The 15,335-nt window shown below is 34.0% G+C and overlaps 1 protein-coding gene across 2 annotated transcripts in view; it reads right to left on the bottom strand.

Annotated features, from left to right (window-relative positions):
• Positions 1-2,074: 2,074 nt before the first annotated feature.
• Positions 2,075-15,335, bottom strand: part of Ndufa5 (NADH:ubiquinone oxidoreductase subunit A5) — a 15,359-nt gene continuing 2,098 nt past the window's right edge. For both annotated transcript variants that reach the window (XM_010635357.3, XM_033758027.1), the window contains exons 3-5: positions 12,644-12,760; positions 6,273-6,338; positions 2,075-2,242 (exon numbers count right to left, since the gene is read on the bottom strand). In XM_010635357.3, coding sequence (XP_010633659.1) covers positions 2,141-2,242; positions 6,273-6,338; positions 12,644-12,760 — 285 coding nt within the window. In that variant the 3' untranslated portion in view covers positions 2,075-2,140. The remainder of the gene's footprint in view (positions 2,243-6,272; positions 6,339-12,643; positions 12,761-15,335) is intronic.

Here is a 15,335-nt window from a genome sequence, read left to right as displayed (position 1 = left end):
ACTTTCTAGCTCTCAGCACTGACCCTTGGACCTTTCCAGTGCAGATCTTTGATAGACTTGCGTAGACACTGCCAGGCTCTAGACCACCAGCTGGACTCATGGAGGACACTGCCAAGCGATCCAGGCACTTGGCTGGATTTTTTGGGGTCTCTAGCAGGCAAACTTATCTCTTGGCTTTTTGGGTAAATATTATAGGATAATCCTATAGATTTATGTGTCCTGTACTAAATCTATTTCCTGGCAAACAACAAGGTATAAGGCTTTGTGGGCAGTTAATAAATGCTATAGAATGATAACTAAATTACAATGTCTTTTAAAAAGTATGTACCCTGTAATCTACAACCAATATGAAGGTCTTTGCAAAAAATGACATCGTTTACATCTGTTCATTTTTGTTCACTATAGATACCTTAGTAGAAAAAGTCAAAGAAGCAAGATCTAGGTTTATTGGGTACAATCCCGATAACACAGGCAGGAGTGAGAGCATCCCAAGTACATTACTGAAGAATAACATTCTAGTTAGGAAGAACTCTAGAGCCATACTGTCTAGTTTCACATTTTAGCTCCACGTCTTAACAGCTACTGACCTTGGATGTGCTACTAAACCGTCTCTTTGCCTCGGTTCCTCCAGCTTCCCACATAACGCAGCTGTAAGGCAGAACTACTCAGGTTGGACTCTGGTTCCCTAATCAGAACAATAGAGATAATTTGCAGTATCTCACACTTCGCCTTGTGGAACAGATCTAATAAGCATGTTAAGTACTTAACAGCAGTACCTAGCATTCATGCATGTCTCATAAAACATTGTTTTACGTATTAGCCATTATTCTATTAGCTGTATTACCCTACAATGAGCAGTTCTAACACAAACATCAATAAAGTCTTCTTTTAGCAATAAAGCCATAGTAGCATTGTTGGTGAAACATAAAAGCTTTTCAAAAATCATGAGAAAAATGGAACTGAAAGTAGGACAAAGGCACAGCAAGCCAATTTTGTTTGTTATGCACTCAAAAGACCTAGAAAAAATGACTGGTAGAAAACAGACTTGAAAGCATCCATGTACACATGCTTTAGGATCATATATTTTGACCTTTATAAATACACTAAAGTAAACGTCAGAACTGAAAAAGAAAGTAATAAATTCTACTTGTCTTAAAAAGTAGGAATAGGCCATTTGAAAGGCCACCAACTTGCCTCAACTTCACTGAGTTCATAATGGGGTTAAAATCACAGGAATGAGAAATTCAGGCTTCTGACTTCCCCAACACACCTTCCACTTCCCTTCAAGAATAAGCACTCTTGCTGACTGCTAAGAAGTCAACCCATCTACTTAATATCTATTTTGCATTTATATTATAGCTCAGTGAAATGAGAAACATGCTAGGAAAAAGAATACCATTTTTTCCTCATGATTGTCTACAATGAGATAGACACATAGACACATATACACATCCAAACATACATGCACACACAGTGAAGAAGTGTAAATAATCCAAATCTGGACTAAAATGACATTGATAGTGGACTTGATAGTATACAATTACATGTTTAAATTTTACTTTATACATCATACCACAGGAAAACAGGTTAATTATAATTTAAAATTTAATATGAACTAAGCTGGGGATTTAGTTCAGTGGCACCAAGCCTGCCTCGCAAGTGCAAGGTCCCAAGTTCGATCCCTCGTACAAAAAAAAAAAAAAATTAATGAAACTATTTCTGTCATTTTTCTCACAATTGAACATATTCTTACTACCTTACTTAAACAATAAGTTTGTTCAGAAAAAAATATATTTTCTCTTTTTTTCAGGATAAAGAAATATGCTGAAGATACTACTGAAGCTGTTTCATCTTTTGATTGTAGTCTCTATATTAATCTCTAGGAATTTCCTCATTAACTTTCACACCTTCTCACAACCTTTCTGTTCAAAGAAATACTGAATTTGCAATAATGTGCATGAATACTATACAAACTAAAACCTGATTCACAAGACCCTATTACCACAATCACTAAATTTAAATAACTCAAGTATCCTGTTATCCTTTTTCTTGATTATAAGAAATAACAAACACATTTTTAATATAACAGAACATTTAATGGCAGCAGTTTCCCATCAACCCATCACACAGTAAATGAGGATTATATTGGCCATTTCCACTGGTTGGCAGGAGGCTCTTCCACTAATGGTTCCCATGGTTTCCACTTTATCATCTTCCTTGCCAGACTTAGTTCATTTTCAGCCTATTAATAAAAATTTTTCAAAGATCATTTGACTGTTCAACAGGTATTTCATTGAAATTTAATTATGAGAGCTACTACTTTCATATTACACCTCATCAAATATTGAACATTACATAATTTAGTTACATTAATTGTCACAGGTACACAATCACAGGTGAGGAATGAATATTTTTGGTTTCTCCTATTTGAGGAAGTTTGCTGTAACTTCTAGTTTAGCTGGTGAGTTTTCAATCTTAATTGTGTCTCACAAGTAATTTCAAGATCAGAAGTATGTCTTTTCATCTGTATCAGTGGCTTTCAAACTTTATTTTACCATGGCTCACAGTAAAAAAATACAGTAATCGCCTCCATCCATGGAGATACAAGACCACCAATGGATGACTAGTGAAACCATATATAATACTGAGCCCTATATAATGCTTTTCACATATACAAACAATTAAGATAAAGCATAACTTCTCAATTAGGCATACAGTAAGTCCAGGACTTAAAAATATTCGAGCTGCTAACTTGCACTGATACAAACGGACCTAGCATTATGAACATTCATAGATGGGAACAAATCCTGGAAGTGGTTCATTTGTCTGCTGGACACTAGCACAGTTGTGCTGCTGTGTGCTCACTGTACAATGCAAAATACAGTGCTCATGGAGCCCAAGATGTCTGGAAGCAAGAAGAAAAGCAGAGGTAATGTGGAGGAGACTGCTAGAAAGCTCAAAGCAATATATATTGTATATTTGTGTCAAAGGTGTGTGAGACTCACTTTTTCAGACTTAATAACAAACCCAGCATTCTCTCAGAATGGAATTTGTGCATAAGTCAAGGAGTTACAGTAGTAAGAGACTGCTAACACAACAACTATAATAAAACAATTGCTGTATTAAATAAAATAAAGATTACTTGAACATAAGCTCTATGACATGAGAGTTGGTTTGATAATGGAGATGGCCAACTAATGGGAGGATTATAGGGAACAGAGCAATGGTTTCCACCCCTGGCAGGATGGAGTGGAACAGTGTGAGATTTCATCAAACTGCTCTGAACATGCAATTTTATATTTCTTTCTAGAATTTTTCACTTAATATTTTCAGACCAGGCTTGACTATAGGTAATTGATAAAAAAAGACAAAAAGACAAACCTTAAATAAGAGGGAAATGTTACATCTTTTACTATAGGATCCACAATACACACATATTACTAAAATAAAACTAAAAATCATTATCTTTACTGTGATATTTTATATTGTATCTTCTTAAAAAATTTCAATCACAATCCACTTATTTCATGACCCATAATTATTTGAGATTTAACAGTTTGGAAAACAATTATCTATAGAATTCAGGGTAAAATAACTGGTGCACAGTAAATGTTTATTGACTGAACTGATTTTTCTGCATTATTTATATTTTTATTTAACCTGACATATTAAAATGATAGATGTGTATGGTGTACCATGTGATGTCTCAATACAGATGTCCAGTGTATAATGCTCAATAAGGTTAAGCAAGCCTATCTATCCCCTCAAACATTTACCATTTCTTTGTGGTGAAAACATACAAAACCTTGTTTATTAGCTTTTATTTTTCAACAGAAGTACATTATCATTATCTATAGTCATCCTACTGTGCAACAAAACACAGTTAACTTTTTTTTTTTTTTTTGGAGACAAGGTCTCACGATGTAGTTCAAACTGGCCTTGAACTCACTATGAAACTCAGGTTGGCCTTGAACTCGTAATGATCCTCTTGCCTCAACCTCCCGAAAGCTGGGATTATAGGAATGTACCACTATACCCGGCTAAAAAACAATAACTTAATTGTCCCATTTAACCATAAAAGTAGAATACACTGACCAATCTTTCTGCAGTCCTCTTATTCTCCTACTCTCCAATGTTCATATGAATATAAACTAGAATAGAGCCTAACTGAAACAAATTAAAAATAGAAGTATCACATGATTCAGCAGTCCCACTACTGTGCATATACCCAATGGAAATAAACTACTGTGGGGAAGAGACATCAGTGAATACTATTTGGACAAATGAAAAAAAAGAACTCCTGCCCTTTGTGGCAATGTGGAGATCATTATGTTAAGTGAAGTAAGCCAGGCACAGAAAGAAAACATAACATGATCTTACTCAAATGTGACATCTAAAAAAGTTGATCCCATATTAGTTGAGAATAGAACAGTGGCTACCAGAGTTTGGGGTGAAATAATTACTTAATTAGATAATGCTCCATTTAATTTTTACTTCAAACACAATTTATGATATACCTAACAAATATATTTATATATTTTAGTATTTCACATTTTCCCTACAACAACTGAGGCCAAATTAGAAGATGAACATTACTAAAAAGTTTTCACAGCTGGGGATTTAGCTCAGTGGTTCCAGCATCTGCCTCGCAAGTACAAGGACCTGAGTTCGATCCCCGGTACCAAAAATAAATAAATAAATAAAGGTTTTCAAAATGTCAAGAAAAGGAACTCAAATACAGAAAAAGTGCTTATCAGAGGCTACTGTTCTTCAGTTAAAGGTAAAGCCTCATTTGTGCTAAGGTAAAAAAAAAGCCAATCTAGTAACCAAAATACAAGTGTTGAGTTCAACAGGACACTAGTAGGTATTTGGGGGTAGAGATAATTACTAATGCTGAAATGAGAACATCATTCAGATACTGCTGCTAAGATACTCATAAGAGTGACTATTTCCCTGACTGACTTTCACCCCCAGGTCCCTTCAACATCCATGCTTTCTCTACCTCCCAAGGCAGTGCAGAGGGCAAAGGTATGGGGAGCACTTAGCCCTGAATACCACTGAATGATCACCCCTTCAAGGACCCTAACGCAGCTGCATTTATCTATCCCCTGTGGCCTACTTCCCCTTGACTTCTAGAGGACACTCTATTCTTCTCTCATTCCACTCATACCATCCCTCTAGATATGGGCTGTCCAATAGGCTAGCCAGTACCCACAAGTGCCACTGAGCACTAGAAAGGTAATTAATCCAAATTCAGATATGCTATGAGTGTCAAACACATACCAGATTTCGAAGACTTAGTGTGAAAAAAACGATGTCAAATGTCTCATTATCTTTATAACTGTATGTTTGAATGATATGGAAAAGATATTCTAAACCCTATATTAAGAGGTTGGGAGAAAACAAAATTTAAACAAATAAAAACCTCTACATGTGGGAGAAAAATTAAACTGAAGTCAAAAGGCAAAGAACAGACAAAAGTATGTGCCAACAATTTGGCAAAAGTTTAAGGCTAATATCTTCCAATTAAAAAGCATTCAATGAAATGTATTTAAAAACACTAAGACCAAATAATATAACAAAAACATTAACGATATAGTGTATAAGAAATGAAATATAGGACTATATTTTACAAATACAACCTTATTAGTAACTGAGGGGAAATGGACAATTTTTAAAAAAACAAAACAGTCATCACTTCCCCTGAATAAATCAAAACAGTATTCTTGCCAGCATAGATATATTAAAACTGGTATTTTGAAACACTGCTATGGCACTAAAAATTATGTATTTTAGAAAATAATTAGGTATTATGGTACAGGAATTTAACTCACATTATGTAAGGGATGTTGACTAGTAATTTTACATTGCCCAGACTTAGTAAGACTCAAACTTACTTGGATCCTCCTGCCTCAGTCGCCCCAAATCCTGGGATTATACGCTTGCTCCAAATTTAAAATAAATAATTGTATCTAAAAATGTAACATTACTAAAATAATAGTTAACAACACACTACAAATCTAAGTTAAGGCTACCAAGAACATACTAATTAAACGGAAAGAGAGCAACAAACTCCAGTCTTTTTTTTAAAAAAGCTTCACCAAATTCAAGTTGCAATAATGACACTTACTTTGCCATTGACATGTTATATTTAATCAGTCAATACATAAGTAAATTTAGTTTTCTGTTTTTCCTGAAATATCAGCTTTGTCCCTCTTCATATAAAATTAACATTTGAAGTCAAACATCTAAATGTTGAATTTTTCCTTTACCTGAAGAATCACCTCCTCTATTTGGCCAAGCTGAAGTTGGTCTTCTAATTTTTTAACATTTGATTCCTGTAATTTCAGGAAAAGAAAAAAAATTAAACATAGGAGCACAACATCTGAATGTTTCAATATATTTTATTTTAAAAACTCATACATAAAGCACACTTATAATTTTTCTAGCACCAGAATGTTTTCACCAAACATATGGTAAAGCCATCTCATCTTTCTGCTGCTTTATTATCTTCCTGTCTGAATACTGAAAGCACTACATATTTATTAACATGATTATCAAAAGACACAGAATATCTAATTCAGTCTTTCTAAAGTACATTTTAAAAATTACATTGCTTCTCTTAGTATGTTCCATATTTCCTGAGAACATTAAAAATAAATACTATTCTATGATGTAGAAATTCCTCTTCTGAATATATACTAAACAAACATGAATTCATAGACAAATGATATGATCAAAGAAGTCCACAGCAGCACCAACTGTGGATCCAAACTAGAAAGAAATTACTATGATAGAATGGATTGATAAATTATGGTATTTGCATATAATAGAATACTATACAGCAACAAGAATGAACAAACTACAATCACGCACAGCATAAATGGTTCTCTCAAATATAATATTAAGTGGAAAGAAATTATAGACACAAAAGAGTGCATAATGATTTTATCCCATTTATATAAAATTCAAAAACAGCCAAAATAATGTCACAATAGAGACTAGAATAGCAGTTACAGTTAGAAGCTGTTATGGCAATCATCCAGATGTGCCCCCCCAAAGCCTCATGTGTATGTGGAGCTTTTCAGAGGTGGCTGGATCTAAGATGTGTGATGCTAGGACTGATTCACAATTCGATGCCAGGATAAAGGCTGCCCCACCCTGGACAGAATATAAGGAACAGAAAAAAGAGCTGCTGTCCTAGCTTGCTGCTTGCTGCCTTCTGCCTGCCCTGCTTTGCCCTGGACTGTTTTTCCTCCTTGATGCTCCTCTGCCACACCACCCTGCTTTGGAGCCAGCTGACTATGGACTGAAATCTCTACAAACTGTGATCCAAAATAAATCTTTCCTTCCCTAACTTTAAGTGTTGGGTATTTTGTCTCAACAACAAGAAAAGTAACGAAGACAGGAGTACAGTAAGTTCAAGGGAAACAAGAGAGGTTCTGCTATTCTCAAAATGTCCTATTTTGTCTGGTATTGAGTTTGATCACTTTGTGAAAAATTCATCAAGCTCTACACTTATGATTTCTGTATATTTTTATCTATAATTTCACAAAACATTCTAAATAATAGATATATTACCTAGAACATTCAATAACATTTATTTTCTACTATATTGAGCTTTTTGAGGAACCATGCCTCATGCATACCATACTTATACACACATATGTAAAGAAGAATTTATCAGGGTGACTTTTATGTTCCATTACTACAATAAAAAGAAAAAGACAAGATTTTTTGTTTGTTTGTTTGTTTTCTCATTATAGGAATCAGTACATTTCTGCCTCACAAAATCTACAGAACAGCCCAGGATAGTGATGACAAACCCTTTGGAGTTTTCAATGACACAAACAGCATGCTGCAGAATACATGTCATAGGATGGCCACTACTGGCCTAGGACATCTGCATGGCTTATTCCTTCACTGTCTTTCGAATTTGAGTTCAACTATCACCTTCTTAATGAGGATCACCCATAATTTATGCTGCAGTAGGCTGAACAATGTCCCACAAAATATGTAAGTATTAATCCCTGGTGCCTGCGAATATTATCTTATATGACAAAGACTCTGTGGGTGTAATTAAAGACCTTGAGATGGGGAGATTTTCCTTGGATTGCTCTTGTAGGCAATCTCGTAGGCAAGTGCTCTTATAAAGGCAGCAGAGGAAAATTACACACAGAAAAAAAAAAGTGATCAACCATGTAGGCAGAAATTGGAATGACACAACCACAAACTAAGGAACACCAAAATCTCCAGAACCTAGAAGAAACAAGGAATAATTATAACCCAGAGGCACAGAGAGAACACAGCCCTAACAACATGAATGGGCCCCTGATACCAATTTCTAACTTTTGGCCTCCACAAGTAAAGGACAGTAAATTTCTATTATTTTAAGTCACAAAGTTTATGGTAATTATTATGCAGCTGCAATAAAAAACTAATACATATTATAATATCCTTCATCCCTGTCATTACACAAATAATTATTCCTTGCTTTACTCTTCTTCACTCGGCTTGTTGTCTAGTATACTATGCACTTAATACTTTTTGACTTAGTTTTTGCCTTCCATCATTAACACTCCATTTCCAAAAGACCACAAATTTTATTTTTTTCATTTACCGCCATGTGAGAACAAGCTTCCATGCCTAGATCTACACATGGCATTTAAATTATATAGTAAACATTTCTTGGTTAAATAAATTTTAAAATAATTGAAAAGGAAGAAGGAAGAAAAGAAAATAGATAAGTCTTTCTTTTCAGAAAGACTATTTAGCACAGAATTAATTCAGATATAAAGCCTAAAATCAAAATCCATACAAAGAAGCTGGTCACTGTTTCGAGATCTGAAGAGGTAAAGATGAAGCAAGGAAATTTCAACAATACTTTCAACTTGGGAAAGATCTGCGTCCAGAAAAATAATCCATAATTTTTCTGAGAAAGAATCAACAGTGTAATTTTTCTTTACAATCATATAATGCCATAAAACTTAATAAAGTACTTAATGATTCACTGTCTATTACTTCTGTGAGACTAAGTTAAACTACTTATATATAATACTTCATCCAAATAATATGTGTTCAAGATAGGTATTAGTATACCCAAGTTACAGAAGAAAGTGAGACAAAGTAAATGAGCAATATGCCAACTTATTCAGCAAATATTAGAGCTGAGATAAAAATTTTGGACAAAATACAAACCAATGTTTTTCACCAATATGTTACTCTATCTTCCCAGTAATAATATGAAAAAAAAAATAAATTTACTTTCATTTTCACCTTAGGCTTAGTAAATATATAGATACCTTATAATCACAACAAGATTCACTGAAGATTCTATACTGAGTCAAAAAAATCACTGATAATTTTATCAAAAACAGGAATCAGAAATATAACTTTTATGAAGTGTCTGGGGTTACAACCAATTTGTATCTAGTCTTTTAGATGAACAAGTAATTCTCAGGGACTTCATGTGCCAGGAATTATGCTAGACTCTTAGGATATAAAGATGAATCCAGTATCACTCATAAGCAGCTTAAGATTAGACAGATGAAGTAGCATGAATAAAGTACAGTGTGACAGATAAGACTCTATTCAGGAGATAATAAAAACCTTTACAGAGGAAGTGAAGATTTGAGAACTGAATAAGAATTCTGTGTTAGTCCATCTGTGCTGCTTTAACAAAATACCTGACATTAGGTGATTTATAAAGAAAATTTATTTTCTCATAGTTTTGGAAACATGTAAGTCCAAGATCAAGGCACTAGTAAATTTGTGTCTGGTGAGGACTGCATCCTCAGGAGGGAAGAAACACTACTGTATTCTAACATGGTGGCAATAGAGGGGCAAGAGGAACTAAATTTTGAATGAATCCTCTTTTTTTTTTGGTACCCGGGATCAAACTCAGGTCTTCACACTTGCAAGGCAGGCAACAGAACCAGTGAGCTAAATTCCTGGCCCAATCCTCTTTTATTTATAAGAGCTTCAAGCTCATTTAAGATGGAGAAGCCCTCATGGCCCTATCACCTCTTAAGACTACCACATTGGCCACTAGGTTTCAACCCCTGAATTTGAAAGAGGACATATTCAAACCATAGCAAACTGCCAGACAGACAAGATACAAGAGGCATTCCAGGAAGAGAAAAAGTACAAATTAACAGTATATTAAAACTCCATTGATGCTGGGGATTTGGCTCAATGGTTCTACCACCTGGCTCGCAAGTGCAAGAAGAGCCCATTCAATCCCCGGTACCAAAAAAACAAAACAAAAAAAACTACATTGAATCTACAGAACTTCCACCAGCTTGATATTCCTGAAGTAGACAGTACAACAGGAAATGACAGGTCAGGATGGCAAAGATAACTAAGAGCCAGGCCTTATGTACCATGAATCTTGTCAGGTTTTAATCATGGTTCCCCAAATTGGCTGGTTCTAGATTAAAATCATGTAAAGCTAAGTTTCATACAACAAGCTTGGCACAAGTCCTTAAACTAACCCTCTGAAAAACACTAAAGGAAAACAGTAAGATTTTAAGACAGAAAGTAACATTAAGATTTACTTATTAAACAAATCACTATTATTGGTAGTGTGGCATATAATTATGATGGGACTACAAATAGATCAATTAGAAGGCAACTGAAATAGCAAAGAAAAGGATTTAGGAGCTAAGTGTAGACATATTAACAGTGAACTATCCTGTGAACCTTGGCTATGAGAGGACACAAAGGAATAGTGCAATAAGTAAATAAAAATATAGACATGTAGTTTTTTCTTTTACAATGAGAACAAGCTCTTGAGGCTCCTGAAGATGATGATAAAATGGGAAAGGGGCATAGAATAAATGATTAAAAGTCAACAAAGTTATTGGGAAGGAAAACAGAAAGAAAGGCAGAGTTGAACAAATTCATCTCACGAAAAGAAAAAGTCAAATTTATTCTGAGATTTTTAAATATGTGTTTTATCCTCAAGGAAGACATAAAAATGAAAGAAAGTGAACTTCTTCTTTAGAGACTTTAATCTGTAATTTACTTCCATAATTATCAAGATAAATGTTCTAAATCAAATTGCACTGTTCTGCTGTCTACCTAAGGAGAATGTAAGAACAGGAGTTTGATAATCTAATAAATATAATTAAGATCCTCTGTGCTTATATGAAATACTTCTGCAGTCCATGAACACTATTTTTGATAATTACATAAAGTCTATAAATTTTAGGGTGAAAATGTAACAACAGTGCAATGTAGTTTAGTATGAAAAAAAATCAGTGGTAGTTTACTGTATTCCTGTCTAGTACCTTTCATTCAAAAACTCTAAAATGTTTATAGTAGTTTGTGTGGCTGTAACTGCAAAATACTGTAGACTGGGTGAGAAATTTATTTTCTTATAGCTCTGGAGACTGAAGTCCACAATCACAGTGACAACTAGCTGGTTTCTGGTGAGAGCTCTTCCCCTTAAGTTGCAGACAGCTATCTTCTTGCTGTACGCTCATACAGCCTTTCCATGTTATGTGTGCATGAGGAAAGAGAATGCACATGAGCTGTCTGGTGTCTCCTTGTACAAAGACACCAATCCTAGAGGACCAGGGCCCAACACTTATAACTTCACTAACTTTAATTATTTCCTTATAGGCACCATCTTTAAATAAAGCCATACCTTCAACATATGAATTTCTAGGGGAAACAAACATTTGGTCTTAACATAACAATGCCTGATATAATTTTTGGTCATTTAGAGAAATTAACTTCGTCTTCTTTATGAAGAAAGTACTCTTTGAAAGAAAAATTTTGACAGTTTTATTTAAAAACAAATGAGAAACCCAAAATACAAATAAAGAACAAAACAAAAGACAGATAATAGGAAGTAGAGAGATCTTTCTCAAATGGGAAGGGGATCAAGAAATAGAGGCATTGAAAAGGGAGGGGAAGGGAATGGGATGAAAAAAGAATTAAGATGTGTAATGCAGCAACTCCCCACAGGAATATAATCATTACGTACTGCAAACATGTAGTAAGAAAAACTGAAACAACACATTTTGTTTTATTTTGATTCTTCTCTACACTGTGATTAGAAAAAAAAGAGATTAAGATTGATTATCAACTGGGTGTGGTAGCACAAGACTATCATTCTAGCCACTGCGGATTGTAAAGTCAAGGACAGCATGGGCTACATGGTGAGATCCCGTCTCAAAAAACAAAATAAAAAATCAAGGGGCCAAGAATCGATCTCAGCAGTACTGCCACCTGCCACCTGCCTCACAAGTTCCTGAGTTCAATCCCTGGTACCAAAAAAAAAAAAAAAAAAAAAAAAAAAAAAAAAAAAAAAAATCATAACCAAAAAAACAGGTTTTATTCACTATTGATAACAAGCAAAAGATAATAAAGAACTACACAGGGAAGAGAGGTAAAAGGTACACCTACAATGTTCCTCTGGACAAGAACCTATACTATAGTATTTAATAGTGCTTTGCATACAGAAAGCACTCAGTAAACAGGAGTTTGCTAAATGAGAAAGATAAAAAACAGAAAAAAAGCACTGAATTAAGAGAGTGTATAAAATATGCAAAAGTAAGCAACTAAGTTGTTGTTGTTGTTAAATGTTACCCTGAATATGTAAGCCCAAGGAAACCAAACTGATTTAGTTACTTACTGCTTCCACCACAGCCAGCCTCTCACTTGCAATCTGTTCTGTATATTTTCTATATGCAGCGTTTTTAGGGATTTGACCAAGAACATCAAGAATCTTCGTGTACAATATTTTCAGCCTCTGAAAAGACAAACCATACAAATTTCCATAGGTTAAAATATTACCACAGACAAAAAAATAAATAAATAAAAAGTGATTTACACGATTTTTAAAAACATTTAACTCCTCTCTTACACTTTCTTCATATCTATACCTTATTCTTATCCTTTACATCTTAGAAAAAAATTAAATATATGCAGAAACTCTTTCTGCAGCTTATATATGTAACAAATATATATAACAAAAGTTGTGCAGGTCAAAGGTATAACTATAAGCAGAAATAAAACTAACTTACTAATAATGACCCTTTTCAGAAATCAAATAATTTAGTAAATCAGCATTTCTCAAATCATGGCCCTAGACACTGTAAATTCTTTGTTTTAAATTTTAATTTTTCTTGCTTAAAATTCTGTAGATTTTTTAAGTATATATGTAAATTTTAGATCATCAGGATAATAAAATTTAACTGAATAGTTATATAATCCAGTGCTTTTGCTTGTGATTATAACTGTATGAATAAAAGTTTTACCCGGCACTCAACAACAAAAAAGAAACATGAAAATGAGAATTTAAAAAGTACTGACCAAGAGACTTAATTTGTCTTATTCCTTTTCTAATTTTGCAATGAATACACTGGGATACACCTGTCAGAGCCTTGTGCAGTCCACCTCATATGATGTTTCCATTATTTATGCCCCATAACAAATACATCACAATTACCACCTGTGTTCACTGCAGTTGGTATGCACAGGCACAAAGGAAGAAAGTACAACACAGATAATTTTAACTTCATAAAACCCACTAGTAACATCATTAACAGTCTTTTCTAAATATTTTTAAGAAAACATTTTAAGGGCCAAGGTTTAGCTCAGTGGTTCTGCTGCCTGCTTCACAAATGCAAGGTCCTGAGTTTGATCCCTAGTACCAAAATAAAAAAAAGAAAACAGTTTAACAAACAATTCTATTCTTCATTTTTATTTTCTCCAATTTATATATGAATGCATATTAGTTTTCAATATAGATTTTTAAATAAAGTTTAATCCAACTCAAAATTTGGTTTTAAATTTTCTTTATTTTCATCTTTTCTGACAAAAATATATCTGTTCCCAGAGATCACAGATGAAAACCAGGAAGATTCATACAGTAAAAGAAAGATGTCATGAAAAAGATGAACATCTCATTTGTCATCTGAACTTTGACACTTGTGACCTTAAAGGAAACACTATCAGTCTTTATGCCAAACATTAAGTGTGAACTAGAATAGTCCATTTTAAAAAGACACATGATCCCTCTACATGTATTTCATTAATTGCAAGTGTATGAACACTTTTCCTAAAGAACATTTCTTTTTTTTTTTTTTTCAATAAAAAATTTTCCTCAGTGTTGCTATGCATATACATTATGTGCTACTTGGATATAAAGACAGATGAGCATGGATTCCATTCCCAGTATGCTTAAGTAGTGTTGGCTAAGAAACAGAAGAGGAAAATGGTAAATATCAAAAACTGACAAATAAGTGTGTATGGGGTGAGGTAAGGAAAAGCAGAGTAGGAAGATATTACCAAGAAAATGTGCTAACTAGAATTTGACTGCCTAGGTCAACACTGGCTCCACTGTTAGATGCACTGGACAAATTACATCGAGATGCCTTCATTCCTCATCTGTAAAATGTGAATACCTGCCTCATTGGTGCTTTATTGCTTAGAACAGTCCCTGGCACATATTAAGTCTAAGTAAATATTAGCATTATTATTCTATAAAGGAAGAAATCACTTAAACAGATATCAGAGAAAGGTTCATTAAAAAAAAAAGACTAAACTGGCAGTAATGAGTTAAAAGGAATGAAGATGAAAGAAGGCAAAAAGGCCAGTAATAAAGTTGTTGCAGTTCTCTAAACAACAAAGGGTTGCATTGTGGTAGTAACGATAGGTACAGAAGAGTCTGACTGGAGAGCTGTTATAGAAAAATAATCAACAAAATTCAACAACAGAATAAATATGAAGATAAATGAAATAAATATGAAGATTAAATAATAAGAGAAGTGTCAACTATGGTGTTCAAATTCCCAGTCTGGGGCATAGAAAGCCTCTAATAGCATTAAAAAAAAATACAATCAACAGAGTAAGAAATATGAATTTGGTTCTAAACAGCACAGTCTTAAGTCATTATGAACTAATAATGATTGGAAGGCATTCAACAAACATTATTTATTGACTACATGCTTTGTGGTAAGAGTTTTAGTGAACAAAATCCCTGCTTCATGAAACTCACATTCTAGAAGATACAGACAAGCTATGTCAGTAGAATACAGTCTATTCTGGAAAGCCATTATAAGGAGTTGGCTTTTATTTATTGGGAAAGTCACTGGAGGGTTTTAAGGAAAGGAGTGGCATTACCTAACATTTTAGCTGACTGACCTGTTACTTGGCTGGAAAAAACAGCCACAAGCAGGAAAAGGAGTTGGAAGTTATTACAGTTATCCACAGCAATGATGGCAGTGACAAAGAGAATAAAAAAAAAGATGATGTCAGGGCCAGGGATTTAGCTCAAGGTCCTGAGTTCAATCTCCAGTACCAAAAAAAAAAAAAAAAAAAAG

The sequence above is a fragment of the Fukomys damarensis genome, unplaced genomic scaffold (assembly GCF_012274545.1).
Source record: "Fukomys damarensis isolate Sample0158 unplaced genomic scaffold, DMR_v1.0_HiC HiC_scaffold_4, whole genome shotgun sequence".
Lineage (NCBI taxonomy): Eukaryota > Metazoa > Chordata > Mammalia > Rodentia > Bathyergidae > Fukomys > Fukomys damarensis.
Note: the sequence above shows the minus strand (reverse complement) of the source record. Positions and strands in the feature narration are given on the sequence as shown.